Source organism: Pan paniscus, chromosome 3 (genome assembly GCF_029289425.2).
Source record: "Pan paniscus chromosome 3, NHGRI_mPanPan1-v2.0_pri, whole genome shotgun sequence".
In the NCBI taxonomy this organism is placed as follows: Eukaryota; Metazoa; Chordata; class Mammalia; order Primates; family Hominidae; genus Pan; species Pan paniscus.
The window spans coordinates 113238823-113260174 of record NC_073252.2 but is presented as its reverse complement, the minus strand read 5'-3'; the positions used below and the strand labels follow the sequence as shown (position 1 = coordinate 113260174).

General features: G+C 35.5%; 1 protein-coding gene across 1 annotated transcript; it reads right to left on the bottom strand.

Annotated features, from left to right (window-relative positions):
• Positions 1–6706: 6706 nt before the first annotated feature.
• On the bottom strand, positions 6707–7199 carry LOC100986857 (small ribosomal subunit protein mS33-like). Its single transcript, XM_034958079.1, is given in 2 exon segments — positions 6707–6856; positions 6858–7199. Coding segments are annotated over 2 exon segments (321 nt in total). The 5' UTR covers positions 7029–7199.
• Positions 7200–21352: the final 14153 nt, after the last annotated feature.

Sequence of the window (21352 nt, the reverse complement as noted above, 5' to 3'; positions counted from 1 at the left end):
AAATTTAATGGTGTATGGTCCAGTATGAATCTGGGCCTGAGTTCAAAGGAAGGACATAGTTCTATTATCAGTCTTCTTTAAAAGATTTTCTTTAATACTGGACATTCAAAATAAATTATACTATATGCAGGCTAAATGCACAGTACACTTTAAATATGATTTAATACAGTTCAAAATGTTCTTCCACAATTCATACACCTCCAACAATTAACAAAATGAAATAATTACAATCTGTTAGGGCATGAGAACATTGAGTCCTGTGACACTTAAACTGACTGCCCTAACTTAAAGTTTTAATTTGTCTTTTTAAATTTGTTAGCTGCTGGCACATTTATTAAATAAATCCTGGTAATGTTCAGTGATGCCAACTTTCTTCTACAAGTGTCAAGATAAAACGGGTGTAGAGTCATGAAGAAATAGATGTCATTGCTGTCATGTTGCTATTCTTATGGAAGACTGGTAGACCATGAGTATCAATGTATCAGAAAGAGAAGAGGTGGGGAGAGACGTTCATGCAGCCTTGACCTGAAAGGACAATGTTGATCTTAATATACATTGAAAAACTGTTATACAGATAAATAAGAAAATAAATACATGTTACACAAATATATACAGTATATTTAGTGTATATTTATATGAATACAGTATACACATAAATACTATATAATAAATGTGTGTGTACGCATGTGTGTTTATGTGTGGGTGTTAGGTACTGAGAACAATATAGAGATCAATAAAATCTTTTAAAATTTAGCTGGTATTTATTGCCTACCTAGTAAGTTTCAGATAAACTCACTGTTGTTTAACTTTTTGCTCAACAATAAGCAGTATGTTCCATGCTGTATTCGTTTCTTAGGGCTATCTTAACAAAGTACCACAGATTGGGTGGCTAAAAATAACAGAAATTTATTGTCTCATAGTTCTGAAGTCTAAAAGTAGAAAATACAGGTGGTAGTGGGTCTTCTTACTCTTGGGAACACCCTACGCTCTCTATAGAGTAGCTGTAATTTCACTACTTTACTTTTTTTAATACTTACGTTTACTTTGCACTGCAGACTCGCCCTGAATTCTTTCTTGTGTGAAATCCAATAACTCTCTCTCTGGGTCTGGATCGGGACCAATTTCCTGTCACATTACAAAGGCCATACTCCCTCTGAAATCCTTACTTGTCTCATCCTATCTTCTGGTAGTTTGCAGGCAATCTCTGCTGATCTTTGGCTCGCAACTGCGTAACTCCAATTTATGCCTCCGTTGTCACATGGTGTTCTCCTTGCGTGTCTCTCTTTCCTCACATGTCTGTCACCTTATAATGAAACCAATCATATTTGACTAGAGGCCCACTCTACTCCAGTATGATATCTTCTTAACCAGTTACATCTTCAATGACTCCACTTCCAAATAAAGTCACATTTTGAGCTATTGGGAGTTAGAATTTTAATATATATTTTTGTGGGAGACACAATTCAATCCATAACATATGTGTTATCTAATTTCATCCTATTTAATCTTATAATTTAATTTTTATTATCACTATTTTACAGATATGAAGAAGTTCTAAGTCAGATAAGTTTAATGAACTTCCACCTAATAACTCGAGAAATTGACATTTGAACCTCATCTTTCTAATCACAACGCCAGTAAGGGAATTCTTATGAAAAACAGCTAACTAAAATACAAGACAGTTAAATCAGTGCCACTAGATACAATGGAAGGAAAAGAGGTAATTAATTACTTCTGACTGGAGAGATCATGAAAGGCTTAATATAGGTTATTAGAGTTGAGTTCAATCTTAGTAGGTGGGTTGGAATTTATTAGGGGAAGGAGAAATGTGTAAAGTTGGGAGGGCTTTGAAAATCACATGAAAAGATCATGGTATTTAAACCAATTGTCCTTTTCCACTCAAGTAACAAGTCTTAGAAAACCTCGCTCAATCTCACTTAAAAAGGGAATGTATTGGTTCAAGTAATTGAAAGTCTAGAAATAGAGCAAGATTCACAGTTAGCTTACTTCAGTGGCTTCAGGTCTGTGAATTCACTCCAATTTCCCTCAGCTCTATCAGCTTCAGACAGGCTTTCTTCTCAGGCTTTTTCTCTTACATGTCAAAATAGGTATACTCTATGTACACCAAGATTTGCCAAGAAAGAGATTCTATTCTCTCCTGGTCTTATAAGAAAGAGTCCTGAGATTCTCATTTATTTCACATATATCTATTCTTGACCCAATAACTGTATGTCATAAATGTGAATATAATTGTAAAGAAGTTAGAACAGTACATGGAACACATTTAGTATTAGGTAGGTATTAGTTGCTATTACTAGGTTCTCATTCTTGATGACACAGAGAACATTGTGTATACCTCTATCATTATACCTAACATATTATATATTTTATTATTTCAGTGAGTGTTTCCTTTTCTATTCAGAATTTCTTAATAATGGCCTATCACAGCTTACTCCTCTTGTATCCCCAATAGCTATCATGTAAAACATATGTCCAGTTGCTTTTTAAATGAAAGAATGCTTAGTGAATGTGAAAATGTATTAGAAGGATATATACAATGAGACTAGGTCATTTGCATAAGAATTGAGTAATAGACTAAATTCACTGTTATATACACCTTTTTTATTACATGAAAATTACTTTTTTAGTACTGAATTAAAAGAGTGAGAAAAATTATACAGTTATATTGCTTTTGGTAACTCATTAAAACTACATAGAACTCCAGGAACTCTTGGTAGTAGCAAGAAATTTAATTTCTCTCTTCTTAGAACTTCAACAGATTAACTAGAAAGTACTGAATATTTTCTACTTGATTCAACGAATGTTTACTAATCATTGATTATGGAAGGAACCAATTATACTACCTGATACTGGGGGGAAACAGTTGAATCAGTCATTGTCCTAAAGATATATATTGTTAAGAAGTGTCACAGTTAAATCAACATGCCATGCCCATAATTTCAAAAGATTTTATTAAGGTTCCAGAGAAACATAAGGTTTCTGGAAACTATACATTTTAGATGTATTGTTAGAAATATAAATATTCTAGGTGACATGTATATTATAGTCAAGCTAATGTCACGCTTCATCAAATTGATTATATTTTATCTGTTGTTATCTTACAGGAATACAACTATCTGCTATCTAACTTCTAAGAAAAGTCTGATATAATTTCAAATAAATTTTTCTGTTAATCTCTGTTATTTACTGAAAACTGTCCACCTGCTTTTTTTGAATTTCAATTTTTGGTTTATTCCTTCTTGGAAGATGATTTTTAAATACAAGCATTATGGTTATATATGTTAAAATATATGATGCCTTATGTTTATTTGAAACACACACACACATATATGGTGCTTAGAAAAATAAACTTCTGGAACCCATAATTACAGAAACAATAAGATGTTATCTCTCATCTGCCTCTTCTTCCTGAATCTATCGTGCTGCTTGTAAATGTGGAGAAGTTTATATTTTTAGCAGATGTGTTTAACCTTTTATAATTTAGATTCCTTTTCGCAAATACCTTAATATTCCATTAATCTAATGAAGTATTATGATTTTATAGAGAAGGAAAGAGGCTCAGAGAAGGTAAGTGATTTAGTCACAAAACCAGTAAGTAAACTATGTCACAAACCCATGACTTCTGAATACAAAGCCCAGTCTTTTTACTATGCAGTGCTGAAATTGAGGGCAAAATGGTCTATGCACAATGAACCCAATTAGAAAGCACCAATAGTTTAAATTTTGACCAGAGAAATCCAATTAAACAAACCAGAGAAATCCAATTAAACAAACTAGCTAGTCCAAGCTTTGAGTTAAATATTTTTTTCTGATTGCATTTAATCTTCATCTTAACCTTTGGTCACTGGTATCCTGAAATTTCTTGACTTCTCTGCTGTCAAGAGTTAAATTTTCCTTTTCTTCTGTTAATAGTTTCCAGCTGGTCCATTGTAGTTCAGTACAGGCTGTTTTGAGTCACACAACTTGCTCTATCAGTTGGTTTGAAGTTATAGCTTATGTACAAATAAATTTTAGCTTTCATTTTTGATTTTCAGCCTGGAGCAGTGGCACACTAATCTGCTGCATTATCAACAAACCTCCATGTTAACCATTGCCAAGGCTCATTGCAGGGTCAGAGTCTGAGATCTCATTGAAGCTCTTCCATCAGCAAACCAATACATTGATTCTTTACTTCTTTTCTAACTCAGGTCTGCTGTTAGTATTTATTGCAGTAATTCTCTTTAAAATATCATGCTAATTGTCCTAAGTTCTTCTTACATTCAGATCTTTTCCAGTAATTAGAGATCACATAATTCAAACATCTACTTATCTACACTGGGTTCAGGCTGAGAGCCTGTTTCTCAGCCCAACCTCCTGGGGTAATCATCCACACACACCTGGCTTGGCTGCATTGACCAAGAGTAACAGTGCATCTGCACCTGTCTAAGCAAATTTCTGGGATCTTGCCAATACTTTGTAAAACACACATGCTCATTCACACAATCTTAGGGACTGAGTCTATTGGTCTCTGTATCCTCTACAACTATTATGTGTCAGTCACATGGCAGGTGCTCAGTAAAGAATTCTTAATGAATGAATTCTCAGCCTTCTGCTGGAATTCACTTCTATCAGATACAAACCACCCAATTTTAGTTTAGTATTTTTTTAACAGGCTATAAAATAGGCCTTAGCCATACCATCTGGATTAGGTATCTTTAAAAGGATCATTCGTTTAAACATATGTACTGGAATTCTTTCTAGTTCAGGAATCATTCAATGTTACAGAGAAAGAAAACTGTGGCTGGAGTATTGCTATACATACTCCTGCCCATGCACTGTGTTCTCTTTACCTGAGAGCTAGAAACAGGGATTAAAAGTACTTTAGTGCAATAACATGCATATAGTTGACACTATTGTATTGCACACTTAAAAATAGTTAAGATGATTAATTCTATGTTTTTACCACAGTAATAAAAAGTATTAAAAATTGTGCTTGCTTCGGCAGCACATATACTAAAAAAGATTTACTGGACATGCTAAAGATTCAGAACAACTGTTGGGGAAAAAAATCAGAGAAGCCCTCACAATTTCTTTGGAAACTCATTGCTAGAATACAATAAAACCAGCAGCTAGCTACTCAAATCTATACAACAGTCATCTCTCACAGAAATAACCTCTGGTTATGTTCAAGCTTTTTCACAGAATTTGCAAAGCCCTTCATGATCTGGCCTCTATTTTCTTATGGCCAACCATGAACAAGTCAGTGTTCCTTGAATAGACAATTTCTTCATATCTTAGGGCTTTGCAAATGGTACTCTCTTGCCTCAAACACCTTACTCACCGTTTTTCTTCTGGCTACGTCTTATTTATCGCGATCTCAGCACACCACAACCTCCACCTCCCGGGTTCAAGCGATTCTCCTGCCTCAGCCTTCAGAGTAGCTGGGATTACAGGCATGCACCACCACGCCCGGATAATTTTTTGTAATTTTAGTACGGACGGGGTTTCTCCATGTTGGTCAGGCTGGCCTTGAACTCCTGACCTCAGGTGATCTGCCCGCCTTGGCCTCCCAAAGTGCTGGGATTACAGGGCATGAGCCACCGTGCCCAGCCCCTACATATCATTTCTTTAGGGAGGTTTTTTTTTAATTCCCTAATGTGGTTTGGACCTCTTTTTTTATTTTTATTTTTTTTTTTTGAGACGGAGTCTCTCTCTGTTGCCCAGGCTGGAGTGCAGTGGAGCAATCTCGGCTCACTGCAAGCTCCGCCTCCCAGGTTCACGTCATTCTCCTGCCTCAGCCTCCCACAGTCGCCCACCACCACGTCTGGCTAATTATTATTATTATTATTATTATTATTATTATTGTATTTTTAGTAGAGATGGGGTTTCACCGTGTTAGCCAGAATGGTCTCGATCTCGTGACCTCCTGATCCACCCGCCTCGGTCTCCCAAAGTGCTGCGTTTACAGGCATCTGCCACGGCGCCCGGCCCCAACCATCCACACTCTTATAGAAGTCTGGCTTTTTCCTTTGTAGCATGTAATACAATTGTATGTAATTATGTAATATTTAGTCCCTCCCACAAGACAGAAACTTACATGAGGTAGGGAGTATTTCTCTTGCTAATCACTTGTATTACCAGGGCCCCAGTATCTTGTATAGAGCAGGTATTCAATATTTCCTTTCTAGGTAAGGGAAGTATGTTAAAAGATATTTATCCTGCGAATTCATCTTAATAGATTTCTCAAAGGAGTAGGTGAAGAGGCACAGAAGATTTGTGAGCTTGGTGGTGGAGACAGTGGCTGCAGGGCCCTAGATTAAAGAAGTTTAGGGCTGGGTGAGTACGTAAGCAAGAAGCGAGAAAGGAGGACACTATAGGACGCTCAGTTAATGAGGTTTCCCCTCCATTGCTCCAACATCCCACCCCACCCCAAACCATTAAATATTAGCTTATGTATTCACTTCATTAGAGAATTAGGTAAACCTCACATTACACGGCCAAGGCCAAAAAAGTTTTGCACGGTTAGAATGTGTTCAACAAACCAGTCACAATTTAACTGGAATAGATTTCAACTAGGAGATAATTGTGTTTCTCCAAATAACCTTCATTTCGGAAGATGACATTACTCCAATATGTGGAAAGGCAATAAATGCACTTTCTTCTCTCTGCCACGGAGGAAGAAATTCTCCCTCTTGAGGGAGCAACCCTATTTCTTTTTTGCTGCTCTTTTCCCTTCTCGTTTCTTTGGTTTCCCCTTTCCACGAAGCTTGTTTAGTCCTTTTTGCTCATCTTTAAAATCTTGATGCTTATCTCTGTAGAGTCCAAGAAATTGGAGTGTCCCCGTGAGTGCAGTGTTAAGTATTGTGATCTGGATATCAGTCATAAATTTCCTTTTTCTTGGCCACGGGAGGTTCACTAAATAGTTTCACCACTTTCATAGCCTTGGAATCAGTAGGCCTGACGACTTGACAAAATAGCCGAGCACTGAGAGGAGACATGCGCAAAGCATATTCTGAAAGGGGGGACATTTCTTGAGTGGCAAGGAGCTAGAGTTCCTGGACTTGACCTTCCTCACCTACCGCGCCCTCTTCCAGGCTCCTAGCTCACGCTGGCGACTATTACCCCTACCTGCTTCTTATAACAAACACACATAAAAAAGAAACATATTTTAACTGATAAAATATGTAATCAGATATTTAATAATTGCTATTCCTTCAAGTCATCCTCTAACACAAGTCACTTTTTTGTCATTACCTTATTCTTTTGTACTTCATTATTAAAATGACTAATACGAACTTTTCACTGATTGATTCTCTTCTCTGTTAATCCATATAACAGATTTTCTTTGTAATTTGAATTTTAACATTGATTTTTTAAAATATTTATGAGCATATAAATTACTTACTAGAAATCTCTTTCTTTCAGGTATTGTATTCTTCAGACAGAAACATTTAGGGAAATTCTTCTTGTTGAAACCTTCAGTTTAGGCCTGACAGTTTTCTTTTGAAATGGTAGCAGCATTGAGTCTCCAGCACTCATTATTGTCTTTTATATGCACATAACATAATTAAATGCAGATGTTACTTCAAAATTGATTGATAACTGAGAAATTTATTGGGTTTTTTTTTTCTGCTTTTATGAAATACAAGTTCATTAAGATTTTAGTAGAGAAGATTTAGCAGACAGAAGTAAACCATAAGGTCTGGTAACTTTTTTTTTTTTTTTTTTTTTGGTGTTCATTCACGTTGAATATCTCTTTATCAAGTTCCAAAAGTTATGCTGCTCCCTTTAAGATCTAGCTCAAATATAGACAAAATCACCTATCCTTAGTTCTTATGAATCTCATAATGAGCTTTTGATAAAACACCGAAAGCCAAAATTGACAAATGGGATCTAATTAAACTAAAGAGCTTCTGCACAGCAAAAATTTTTAAATGAATTAAAAAGCATTAAAAAGTTTACAAAGCCATTTTTTTAAATCATAGATGTCTCATTTCATTCCCTTTACCCAAAATTTTAGCTGTTTCTTCACATCAATTAATGGGTATCATTTAAGTGATAATGTACCAGGCTTCCTTCAGTCAAAATGCTGAATACTCATATTTTATCTAGAGAGGATCTTCTCTTAACCAACTTGAACGTTTTAAAATCAAATTTAGAGAATTTAGTTTCAACCTTAAATGCTACTTTGGCACCATTTGGAACTCTTTCAAAATTTTGGTGTATGATCTAAAGAACTTTATCTTTAAATAAATTAGTTGAAATGTTAGCTGTGTAATGCTAGATATCCTCTTCTGGTGAAATAAGCCAAAGTACTGAAAAACAAATACCACATTATCTCACTTATAGGTGAAGTGTAAAAATGTTGATCTCATAGAAGTAGAGAGTAGAATGGTGGTTAGCAGGGACTGAGGGATGGGATCTGGGGAGATGTTGGTGGAAGAATACACAATTTCAATTAAGAGCAAAGGAATAAGTTCAAGAGATCTATTACTCAGCATAGTGATTATAGTTAATAACAATGTAATGTATTGTATGCTTGAAAGTTTATAATAGAGCAGATTTGAAGCATTTTTCACCCCAGAAATGTTTGTGAGGCAATACATATGTTAATTATCTCAATTTAGCCATTTCATAGTGTGTACACATTTCAAAACAGCATGTTGTATACAATAAATTTATATAATTTTTGTCAGTTTAAAATGTATTTTAAAAAACAAAAAACTACAAATAACAGTAATTTCCTATGTACATGGCAGGATGACTTTCTTATGCATAATAGAAATGTGAATAAATTACAGTAATAATTGTCCAGGTATTTTAATAGTGAAAGAGGCCAGAAAAATTCTCAAGGTGAATTTTAATTTACTAAAATGCACAAAGCAAAGCACAAAGCAATTTGGAAACAACGGATAATTTCATTATTAATGCTAGTTAGCTTTGAAAACAGAGATGTTATTGAATTGTTTGTTATTATGTTGAAACCTATAACCATATTTTGAATTTTTAACCATAACATACAATATGTTTGAACAATCTTTCAACAATAAAAATATATTCATCTATCAATCACCTGAAAATGTTCTTTACATAACATGCTTGCAGTATTCTTGAAAAATTCTCAAGTATATGGAGGGCTTACACCAAACTATTTTCATTAATTCTAGATATATAAAAAATATTAAAACTTATTTTCCCTTCAGTCAGTAACAAGCTTCCTTTCGGAAATGCGGAGGTGGAAGGAGCATTGTAACTGTTCCTTATCAGATGCCTTTTCTGGAATCCTGTCCATGAACTTCGTATTGCAACAATGATCTACATAATCACAAGCTGCCAGAGGGACTTCATTATTCTATAACTATATATTTATTTTAATAGTTTCTCTGTCCCCCTTTATAAATTGTAAAATGAGGCTTAAATATTGAGTAGGGCTGGGCACAGTGATTCAAGCTTATAATTCCAGCACTTTGGGAGGCCAAGGCTGGAGGATTACTTGATCCCAGGAGTTCGAGGCCAGCTCGTGCAATGTAGTGAAACCCTGTGTTTACACAAAATTAAAAAAAAATAGTCATGCATTGTGGCTTGCACCTGAAGTTCCAGCTACTGCAGAATCTAAGAAGGTATGATCACTTGAGTCCAGCAGGTTGAGGCTGCATGAGCCGTGATTGCACCACCATACTTCAGTATGGGCAGCAGCAAGACCATGTTTCAAGACAACAACAACAAAACTAAATAAGAGCATGGCTTTATTCACCAACAGGTGATAGAACTAAGCTATTCAATCTCTAAAACCAAGGCCTGTTAGTAAAAAGATAAAGAAATAGAAAAGATAGCATAATACATGCCACTGAAAAAGTTTCACATTCAATCACATTTTTGGTGTATTGGTGGTGTACTTGAAATTTCTATTGGTGAAGGAATTAAAAAAATCTAAACTATCCGCAATACTATAAGAATGGCCTAGGGAGATCAGTAGCTGAGATGTTGGCAAGAGTTATCTCATTTCTTCACACAAAGAGACGAGGTGGCAGATGAACAGAGGGATAGGTCTATATCAGAGGACTTCTTAAAAGTCACTCTAACTCTACCCATCCTGTGCTGATTCAAAGTCCTTTTCTTATTCATTTGTTCTCATGCTACTAATAAAGACATACCAGAGACTGGGTAATTTATAAAGAAAAGAGGTTTAATCCACTCACAATTCAGCATGGCTGGGGAGGCCTCAGGAAACTTGCAATCATGGCAGAAGGGGAAGCAAACATGTCCTTCTTCACATGACAGCAGGAAGGAGAAGACTGCAAGATGAACCAAGGCAGCAACCCCTTAAAAAACCATCAGATCTCATGAGAACTTACTATCACCAGAATAGCATGGAGGAAAGCACACCCATGATTCAATTACCTCCCACTGGATCCCTGTCACCACACATGGGGATTATGGGAACTACAATTCAAGATGAGATTTGGGTGGGGACACAGCCAAACCATATCACCTTTCAACATAAATGTTAATATCCTTCCACTCCTGGCCTGATGGTTTTTGTACTCCTTTCCTCAAAGGACTTTTCCTTTGCCCATATTTGAGCCTCTCACTTCCATGTTTGCACCCTAAACCTTATCCTCACAAATTCTTGCAATTCCTCCTGTATTAGTTTCCTATTGCTGCTGCAACAAATTACCACAAATGGAGAGGCTTAAACAATTCATAACTATGGCCTTACAGTTCTGACAGATAAAAGTGGAATTCACTGAGCATAAATCCAGGTGTCAGTAGGATTGCATTTCTTTTGGAAGCTCTAAGGAAGAATCTGTTGCACTTTCAAACTGCTAGATGTCACCTGCTTCCCTTAACTTATGGCCTTCCTCATGAATCCTAAAAGCCAGTAAGAACAGATGAAGTCTTTCTCCCTTCAAGTCATTGTGACCCCCTTTTCTGTCTCCCTCTTTCACTTACAGGGACCTATGTGATTACATCAGGGTCACCCAGATAACCCAGGATAATCTTCCTATTATAAATTCAGCTGATTACCATTTAATCCCACTGTAACTTTGATTCCCCTTGCTTTGTAAGGTAACATATGCACAGGTTCTAGAAATTAGGATGTGGACCACCTTGGGGACCATTGCTCTACCTACCACACCTCAGCATTTTCAGTTTTAAACATCTAATTCTTTGACCAACACCTCCTTTTTCCAAAATAGCAGGAATTTCCAATCTACATGGCAGGAAGACTTTCTTATGCCTAATAGAAATGGAATAAATTACAGTAATAGTTGTCCAGGTATTTTACTAGTGAAAGGGGCCAGAAAAATACGGTGAGAACAGAAATTTTTATTTACTAAAAGGCACAAAGCAAAGCAGAAAGCAATAAATCTCATTCATCTAGCATCTCAACTCCAATATTTTGATATACTAAGACCCACGAATTGATGTTGGAAACTTTTCACTATCTCTCTTCTCCCCCAGGTCTTCATGCCCCACCTTTAATTGGAAGTACAATAATTATAATCACCCCTGATAAATACAAATTCCATATTTGTCCTCTCTTTAATTATAAACTTTTGACAAAATGCCAACTTTGATTATATTTCACTCCTTAATTTTCATTTGCTTTAATGCAGCTGAAAGTAGCAGGTAAAAATTCTTGGACTAATTATACTTTACATTCATGGCCAGTACCTACATTTTTTTGGCTTATTTACCACACCTTTCTCCTAGATGTTTATTTTTTAAATTTTTTTCATCTCTTCAAATGTTAAATATTTCATTCTCATCTTCCCTTTCAACATTTTTTCTTGCTTCACCCAGGAAATGGAAGACATTAAAAAGACCATACACAAGCTCACATCATCTTATTTACTATCTACTGCCTCCATATGTACTGCCTTCCTTTCTATTACTCTAGAAGAACTGTCCATACTATCAAAAACTAAGTTATCATTTCATTAACAGATTCCTCCCTTCTCTCTTACTCAAGGACGTTATTTCATTAGTTCACCATTTCTCTTTTCTATCATGATTTCTCATTTTCATTGGATCTTTCGTATCAGTCTACAAATATGTTGTGATTAGTCTAATCTTAAAATAATAAAATATTCTATTATTTAATATCTATTTTTGTTTTCTTCCCCAGAAAAACTTGTCAAAACTATTATCTGTCCTCACTGTTTCAAATATCTCTTCTACTCTTTGAAATTCACTCAAAATGAAATGTTGTCACTATATTCCCCCAGAAAATTATTATTTTTTATTTTATTAATCTTTTTTATTTTCATTTGTCTAGGTTTAGGGAGTACAAGTGCAGTTTTGTTACATATATTGCATAGTGATGAAGTATGGTTTTAGTATCTCCATCACCTAAATAGTGAACAGTGTACCCAATAGGTAATTTCTCATCACTCACCCATTCTTACCCTCCCACATTTGGAGCCTTTCATGTCTATTATACCACTCTGTATGTCTATGTTTACACATTATTTAGTTCCCACTTATAAGTGAGAACATGCAGCAATCAACTTTCTGCTTCTGAGTTATTTAGTTAGATAATAGGCTCTACTTCAATCCAGGTTGTTGCAAAAAATATGAGACATCATTCTTTTCATGGCTGAGTAATATTCCAGAGTATAAATATACCACATTTTCTTTATTAAATCCTCGATTTATGGACATTTAGGTTAATTCCATGACTTTGCTATTGTGAATAGTGCTGCAATAAGCATTTGAGGGCAGATGTCTTTTTGATGTGACAATTTCTTTTGCTTTGCGTAGATACCCAATAGTGGGATTGCTAAGTCAAATGGTAGTTCTATTTTTAGTTCTTTGAGAAATATCCATACTGTTCTTCATAGAGGTTGTATTAATTTACATTCACACCAACAATGTATAAGTATTCCTTTTTCTCTACATTCTCACCAACATCTGTTGAGGTTTTTTGACTTTTAATAATAACCATTCTGAGTGGTGTAAAATGGCATTTCATTGTGGTTTTAATTTGCATTTCTGTGATAATTAGTGATACTGGGCATTTTAAAATGTTATCTGCTTATGTCTTCATCCTTTTCCCACTTTTTTTTCTTTTTCTTTTTTTTTTTACAGACAGGGTCTTGTTCTGTCACTCAGGCTGGAGCGCAGTGCTGCCATCTCAGCTCACTGCAACCTCTGCCTCCTGGGTTCTAGCCATCCTCCTGCCTCAGCATCCTGAGGAGCTGGGAGCACAGGCATGTGCCACCATGCTCAGCTATTTTTTTTTTTTTTAATTTTTAGAAGAGACAGGGTTTCACCATGTTGGCATTTTGCCCACTTTTTAATGAGGTTATTCAATTTTCTTTCTTATTGAGTTGTTTGAGTGCCTATAGATTTTGGATATTAGTTTATAGTTAGATGCACAGTTTGCAAATATTTTCTCCCATTCTGTAAGTTATCAATTTGCACTATTTGTTTATTTATTTATTCACTGTGCAAAGCTTTTTAGTTTAAGTCTTATTGATGATTTTTGGGTTTTTTTCTAAATTCCTTTTGAGTTCTCAGCCATCAGTTCTTTCCCTGGGTCAATGTCTAGAAAAGTTTTATCTTGGTTTACCTCTAGGAATTTACAGGTTTGGGTCTTATATGTAAATCTTGACTCCATCTTGAGTTAATTTCAGTATATAGTGAAAGACAAGGGTCCAGTTTCATTCTTCTGCATATGACTATCCAGTTTTCTCAGCACGATTAATTGAATAAGGGATCTTTTCCCTTATGTTTTTGTTGACTTTGCAAAGATCACTTGGTTGTAGGAAACTGGCTTTACTTCTGGATTCTCTATTCTGGAACAAAATAGATTTCTGTTCCAGAATATCTTTATCCTGGAAGAGAATAGATTACTGTTCCATAATAGATTTATGTGTCTTTTTATACCAGTACCATGATGTTTTGGTTACAATAGCTTTGTGATGTACTTTGAAGTCAGGCAATATGATGTCTCCAGCTTTCATCTTTTTGCTGAGGATTCCTTTGGCTATTTGGGCTCTTTTTGGTTCCATATGAATTTTAGAATTGTTTTCTCTAATTCTATGAAAAAAACACATTGGTTATTTGATAGAAATTGTATTAAACCTGTAGATTGCTTTGGGCAGTATGGCCATTGTAATTATATTGATCTTTGAATTCCATGAGCATGGGATAGTTTTACATTTGTTTGTGTCTCCTACAATTTCTTTCATCTGTGTTTTGTAGTAACCCTTGTAGAGATATTTCACTTCCTCAGTGAAACTTATTCCTGGATATTTTTTGTAGCTATTTTAATTTAGATTGGTTCTCAGCTTGATCATTATTAATGTATAGAAATGTTAGTGACATTTGCATGTTGCTTTGCATCCTGAAACTTTACCAAAGTCATGTATCAAGATGTCTAGGAGTATCTTAAAATAATTTGTAGGGTTTTTTTTAAGGTATCAATCAGATCATGAAATATCATATTTAGATTACAGAGATAATTTTAATTTCTTTTTTTCAAATTTGGGTGCCTTTTATTTCTTTTTCTCACCTGATTGCTCCAGCTACATCATCCAGTACTTCGTTGAATAGGAGCCATAAAAGTGGGCATACTTGTCTTCCTCCAGTTTTTAGGGGGAATGCTTTCAACTTTTCCCCATCCAGTATAATTTTGGCTATGGGTTTTTTGCATATGGCTTTTATTATTTTGAGGTATGTTCTTCCAATTCTTAGTTTGTTGAAAGTTTTTATCATATCGAGATGCTGAATTTTACCAGGTTTTTTTTTTTTTGCATCTATTGAGATGATCATATGGTTTTTGCATTTAATTCCATTTAGGTGGTGAATCATATTTATTGATTTGTGTATGTTGAAAAAGCCCTGCATCACTGGAGTAAAACCCACTTGATTGTGATGTATCATCTTTTGATGTGCTGTTGAATTTGGTTTGCTAGTAATTTTTTGAGGATTTTGCATCTATGTTCAGTAGGGATATCATCCTGTAGTTTTCTTTCTGTGTAGTGTCTGGCCTGACTTTGGAATCAGGGTGATATTGACATTGTAGAATGAGTTAGGGAGAATTCTGTCTACCTTGATTTTTTAGAACAGTTTCAGTAGGATTGGTACTAGTTCTTTGTATGTCTGGTAAAATTTAGCTGTGAATTCATCTGGTCCTGTGCTTTTTTTGTTATTGAATTTTAAAATTTCTGATTCAATCTTACCACTTATTAGTAATCAGTTCAGAATTTCTATTTCTTCCTGGTTCAATATTGAGAGGTTGTATATTTTCAGGAGTTTATTCATTTCCTTAGGTTTTCTAGTTTTTGAAGGTAGTTGTTCATAGTAGTCTGTGATGATCTTTAATATTTTTGTGATATCAGTTGTAATGTCTCATTTTTCATTTTTGATTGTGCTTGAATCTTCACTCTTTTAATCTTGGTTAAACTAGCTTACAGTCTATTAGTTCTGTTAATCTTTTCGAAGAACAAAATTTTGGGGTTTCTAATTCTTTGTGGGGTTGTGTGAGTGCTTATTTATTTAGTTTTTGGTCTCAATGCTATTTTTCCCTGTTCCGATTGTTACTTCTTTTCTTCTGCCAGCTGTAGGCTTTTTTTGTTCTTGTTTTTCTAGTTACTTGATGTGCAATGTTAGGTTGGTATCCTTTGTAATCTTTGTATCTTTTTGATGTAGGTGTTTAGTGTTATAAATTTCCCTCTTAAACTGCTTTTGCTGTATCCAGCTATTTTAGTATGTTATGTCACTATTGTCACTTATTTCAAATATTTTTAAGATTTCTATCTTAACTTTGCTGTTCTCCCAAAAATCAAGCAGGAAGAGGTTTTTTTTTCTTTTTTTAAATTTCCATGTATTTGTGTATTCTGAGGGTTCATTATGGTGTTGATTTCTAGTTTGTTTGTTTGTTTGTTTTTCTGCTGTGGTCCAAGAAGACACGTGAAATTATTTCTTTAAAAAAATTTACCGGGACTTGTTTTGTATCCTAACATATGGTATATTTTAGAAAATGATTCATGAGCTGATGAGAAGAATGTATATTCTATGATTGTTGGGCAGAATATTTTGTAAATATCTGTTAGTATCATTTGGTGTAGAGTTCTATTTAAGTCCAATGTTTCTTTATTAATTTTCTGTTTCTATGACCCGTCTAGTGTTTTAAATGAAATGTTGAAGTCTCTCATCCTATTGCATGGAAATCTATCTCTTTTCTAGTAATACTTGTTTTATGAATCTGGGTACCCTGGTGTTGAGTGAAAATGTATTTGGAATTGTTATATATTCTTGTTGAATTGATACCTTTATTATTATACAGTGACTGTCTTTGTCTTTTTTACTGTCATTTATTTAAAGTTTGTTTTAACATATAAAACTATAGGTACTGTTTCTCACTTTTGATTTTTACTTATGTGAAGTATCTTTTTCAAACCCTTTACCTTGAGTCCATAACTGTCTTTACTAGCACGTAATTAGACTCTGTTTTTTACATCTATTTTGCCAATGTATATCTTTTAAGTGGATCATTTAGTCCATTTATATTCAATGTTAATATTGATGTTTTATTCCTATTGTAATGTTAATTTTGTTCTTGTTGCTTTACAGTCTCAATTTTGTAATTGTTTTATAAGACCTGTGAGTTTTCTAATTTTGTATGTTTTTATGATGGTGAGTATTGACCCTTTGTTTCCATGTTTACAGCATTTTTTAGCATTTCTCATCGGTCTTGTATAGAGGTGACAAATTTCCTTAGTGTTTGCTTGTCTTATTTCTCCTTCATTTATGAAGCTTAGTTTTAGCAGGATACAAAATTCATGGCTGACAGGTATTTTATTTATTTACTTTTTTTTTTTTTTTTTTACTTTTTCTTTAAGAGGTCTCAAAATTGGCCTTCAATATCTTCTGGCTTATAAGGTTTCTGCTGAGAAATACACTGTTAGTCTGATGGGATTTTCTTTATAGATGATTAGATGCCCCTCTCTTACTAATTTTAAGATTTTTTAATTCATGTTGACTTCACATACTTGCATTAGTCCATTTTCACACTGCTGATAAAGACATCCCTGAGACTGGGCAATTTACAGAAGAAAGAGGTTTTGGACTTACAGTTCCACATGGCTGGGGAGGTCTCACAATCATGGTGGAAGGCAAGGAGGAGCAAGTCACATCTCACGTGGATGGTGGAAGGCAAAGAGAGGGCTTATTCAGGGAAATTCCCCCTTATAAAACCATCAGATCTCATGAGACTTATTCACCATCACAAGAACAGCATGGGAAAGACCTGCTCCCATGATTCAATTACTTCCCACTGAGTCCTTCTCACAACACATGGGAATTCAAGATGAGATTTGTGTGGCGACACAGCCAAACCATATCAATACTCTAATGACTATATGAATTGGTGAAATTCATCTTGCAATGTAGCTTCTTGAAGTTCTTTGACCTTCTATATCTAGAGGTCTAAATCTCTCACAAGACTAGGGAAGTTTTCTTTAATTATTTCATCAAATAAATTTTACATACTTTTATTTTTTCCTTTTCTCTTTCAGGAATACCTATAATTTATAGGTTTAAACATTTTACATAATCCCATATTTCTCAAAAACTTTATTTTTTAAAATCCACTTACTTTATTTTTGGCAGACTGGGTTAATAAAAATGACCTGCCTTTAAGGTCTGAAATTCTTTCTTCTTCTTGGACTAGTCTAATGTTAAAGTCTTCAACCGTACTTTGTAACTCCCTCAATGAATATTTTATTAACAGAAGTTCTGGATTTTTAAAATTAATATTTATCTCTTTAGGAAATCTTTCACTCATATCTTAAGTTATCCTTATGATTTATTTGTATTGGTTTTCACCTTTCTGTTGGAGCTCATTGAGCTTCTTTAAAATCAATGATTTCAATTCTTTATCAGGAATGTCAAAGATTTCATTTTGGTTAGGATCCTTGCTGGAGTTAATGTGATCCCTTGGGGATGTTGTAACACTGTTTTTTCATATTACCAGAATTCTTTTTCTGGTTTCTTCCCATCTGAATAAAATATCTTTTCCTTTTTTCTTGAATTTACTTTCATTTGGATGGGATTTCTTTTCCCCTTGAGGATGTGAATATAATACAAGTTGTATATGGTCATTTGGTTCTAGTTCTGAGTGCTTTTAGTGCCAAAAAACTCTGTAGGAGTTACTTAGTTATAGATTTTTGTGGTAGCTTCCTCAAATGCTGGTTATAATAGTGATGTATTAGGCATATGAGCAGGTTCCCTGCCTCCTGTGGTGCTGGGATAGTGGAGGTCTCAGGAAGCTTATCTTATTCCCGTGCTGTACACTCGTGTTGGCAAGTTTTGCATTGGGTATGTAGTTCAACCTCCAGGCCAGATGCTTATGGGTAAAAGTTGGCTGTGGCAGAGACCAATGGGTATAAGCTTCTTTTTCTTTACCAAAAGATGCTCTCTGTGGCCTCAAGGAATGGGTTGGTTTGTGGAATACCCAGTGCCCTCAGATCCATGCTCAGCCCCTGAGGAGGGGACAAAGCTGGATGGAGCTGGTCCACCAATCTCACCCTTGTATCCCTCAGTGGTGAAAAAATGCACCAGCCCTGATGGGGGTGGTAGGGAAGGTGCTGATGAAATGCACTGAGGGCTTTGCAGGTGGTGCGGGAGCTGGCCAAGCTCCATGGCCTGGGCAGGCAGGAGTCCACTTCAGTGGAACATTCTCCTTCAGCCCCAAACACAGATCTGAGGCTTTCCTGCTCTCTACTGGAGCAATGCTACCACTCTGTGTAGAGTAGGGAGAGGATCTGCATTTCATGCAAACCCAAGCCTGTTGTACACACTGCCAATGGGGGCACTGCCACCCCCAATAGTCCTAGAATGGCCATCCACTTGTACGCCTATGCCAGTCTCCTATTGGATCTCCCACAGCTGTGTCTGTAGCAGTGAGTAAGAAAGAGAAGTTTCTCTCTCCATGTGTGTGTCTAAGTATGTAGGATGCCTGGAGCAAAGCACAATGTCTGCATCTCTAGTGGAAGAGGTGTAGTCCTTCTCAGCCCACATGCTGGAAGTTCTCAGGTACAGCAAAATACATGCTTTGGTTTCCTTTGTCTCAGGGGATGCTCTTGTCTCTTGATGTTCTGTACTTTCCCTTCCCTTTGCAGCAGCACGCCCTGAGGGCTAGACCACTGGAACTCCTGCAGCTCCCCTGGGTCCAGCCAGCTCTGTGTGGCTGCCACAATCTGAATGGGTACTGGAGAATGTCTGTGGGGGCATTCAGTGATGTGGAGACACAAAGGCTACAGTTCCAGCAGGGCAGAGTCTCACAATTGATATGTACCCAGCATAGTAGCTTGCTACTATAGCTCAGGTTTGGAGAAAGGGCGAGTGGCCCTGTGCAAGCTGGTAGTGTAGCATAATGCCCTCAAGAAGTACCCAAATCATTGCTCAACCAAGTGCTTGGGCTTGTGAGGGCAGGGGAGCTCTCTGATAGTTTGGGAACAGCAGTCTGCCCCTGGGATGAGGGGAACCAAAAACACTCCCATCTAACCTTTTGACAACATACCAAGTCCCTCTGGGTTCGATCTCTGCTATCCTCTTGCTTCCTTCTTTTTCTGTCCCCTAGTTCTTTCTGTGACTTCTCTGATAGTTTTTTGCTTACCTGGTCAGGAGGAGCACAATTTTAACAGAGTCATAGTCTTCTCTCAAATGAGAGGGTAAAGGTTGTGTATTCATGAGACTTTTGCAGTCTTTCAATGTGGGGATTGAAGAGGGCATTATTGGCACTGGGTAGGGATTATGATGGAATAGTTTAGGATTGTTGGAAACATCAGAGTGAGGGCTTTGAGACAAACGTTTTAAAGAATCATGAAGAGTAAGAAGTTAATTGAAATTACCTGTTGAGAAGATGACAACTTTGTTATTCATTAAATAGATCTTTGAGAAGTCCCTGAATAGATAGTAAAGTCATTTGCAACTTTTATTCTTACTGGGCAGAAGTTTCCTGGAGTAGTAAAGTAATATTGCTGTATTGTGGACAGTAAACTGCATGTTAAATGTTTTATTTCCTCAGGAAATATGTTCAAAGATGCTAAGATCCAAGGTCTAGTTGTTTGCAGATTCAGACCTAGGAATTCAAGTCTTCTGAATCACTAGGTTGGGATTCTACTTTATCACAACATATTAATATTCCCAATTCTATTATTTATACCAACAAGGATGGAATAAGGTCTAACCTCAAGTTTAATTGACTTAATATGGCATATGAACATGGAGATAGGTTAATTCTAATGGAAAATAATTCTGTTATGAGAATGATGGCAGATAAGGCCAGAGTGCATAAATATCTATATTTGGGAAAACAATAGATATCCCCTTGCAGCAAAATATAAAAGACTCCCAAATTTTCACTGAGAGAATTCACGAAGAGTCATTTCCTATGCATCAACAATATACCCTAATTTAATTATTACACATTGTATGCTTGTATCAAAATCTCCTGTTTCCCATAAATATGTACAACTATTACGTATCCATAAACATTTTTTAAAACCTAAAATAATATATAATTTAAAATGATGGGTTACAAAATTCCAATATGAGATATAAAGGCATACAATGAAATAAAAAGACCCTGAATTTCTTCCTACAATTCAAGATATTCCAAAGTGCAATATACAATTAAAAAACTAAATTGTCTACATATCTTGAAATCATATAATTTGATTTACTCAGTACTTACTTTGCCTTTATACAACTTAATTTCAATGCTTTTTGTTTGCAAATTTTGATGTTAACAATGATGTCAGTAAACCTTGAAAATGAAAAATTTTTAGCACTCCATTCATCAAATGCTTGTTTCAAGTTTTTTTAATGCATTAGAAAAGACATAAATGGTGTGTGCCTGTAATCCCAGCTACTTAGGAGGCTGAGGCAGGAGAATCGCTTGAACCAGGGAGTACGAGGTTGCAGTGAGCAGAGACTGAACCACTACCCTCCATCCTGGCAACAGAGTGAGACTCCATCTCAAAATAATAATGAATAAATAAATAAATAAATAAATAAATAAAATACCACTTTCACTAGAGTAAGATAATATCCATTGTCATTTTAATTTGCATTTTTCTGGTGATTAGTGATGTTCATCTTTTTTTGCCACGTTTCTTGACCATTTGTATAGCTTCTTTTGAAAAATGTCTCTTTCTGTGTTTTGCCCACTTTTTTAATGCTTGTTATTGTTGTTGTTGCTGTTGTTGAGTTATCTGGGTTCCATGTAAATTCTGGATATGAATCCTCTGTTGGATGCATGGTTTGTAAATATTTTTCCCATTCTGCAGCTTCTCTGTTTATTCTGTTGATTATTTCTTTTGCTGTGTATAAA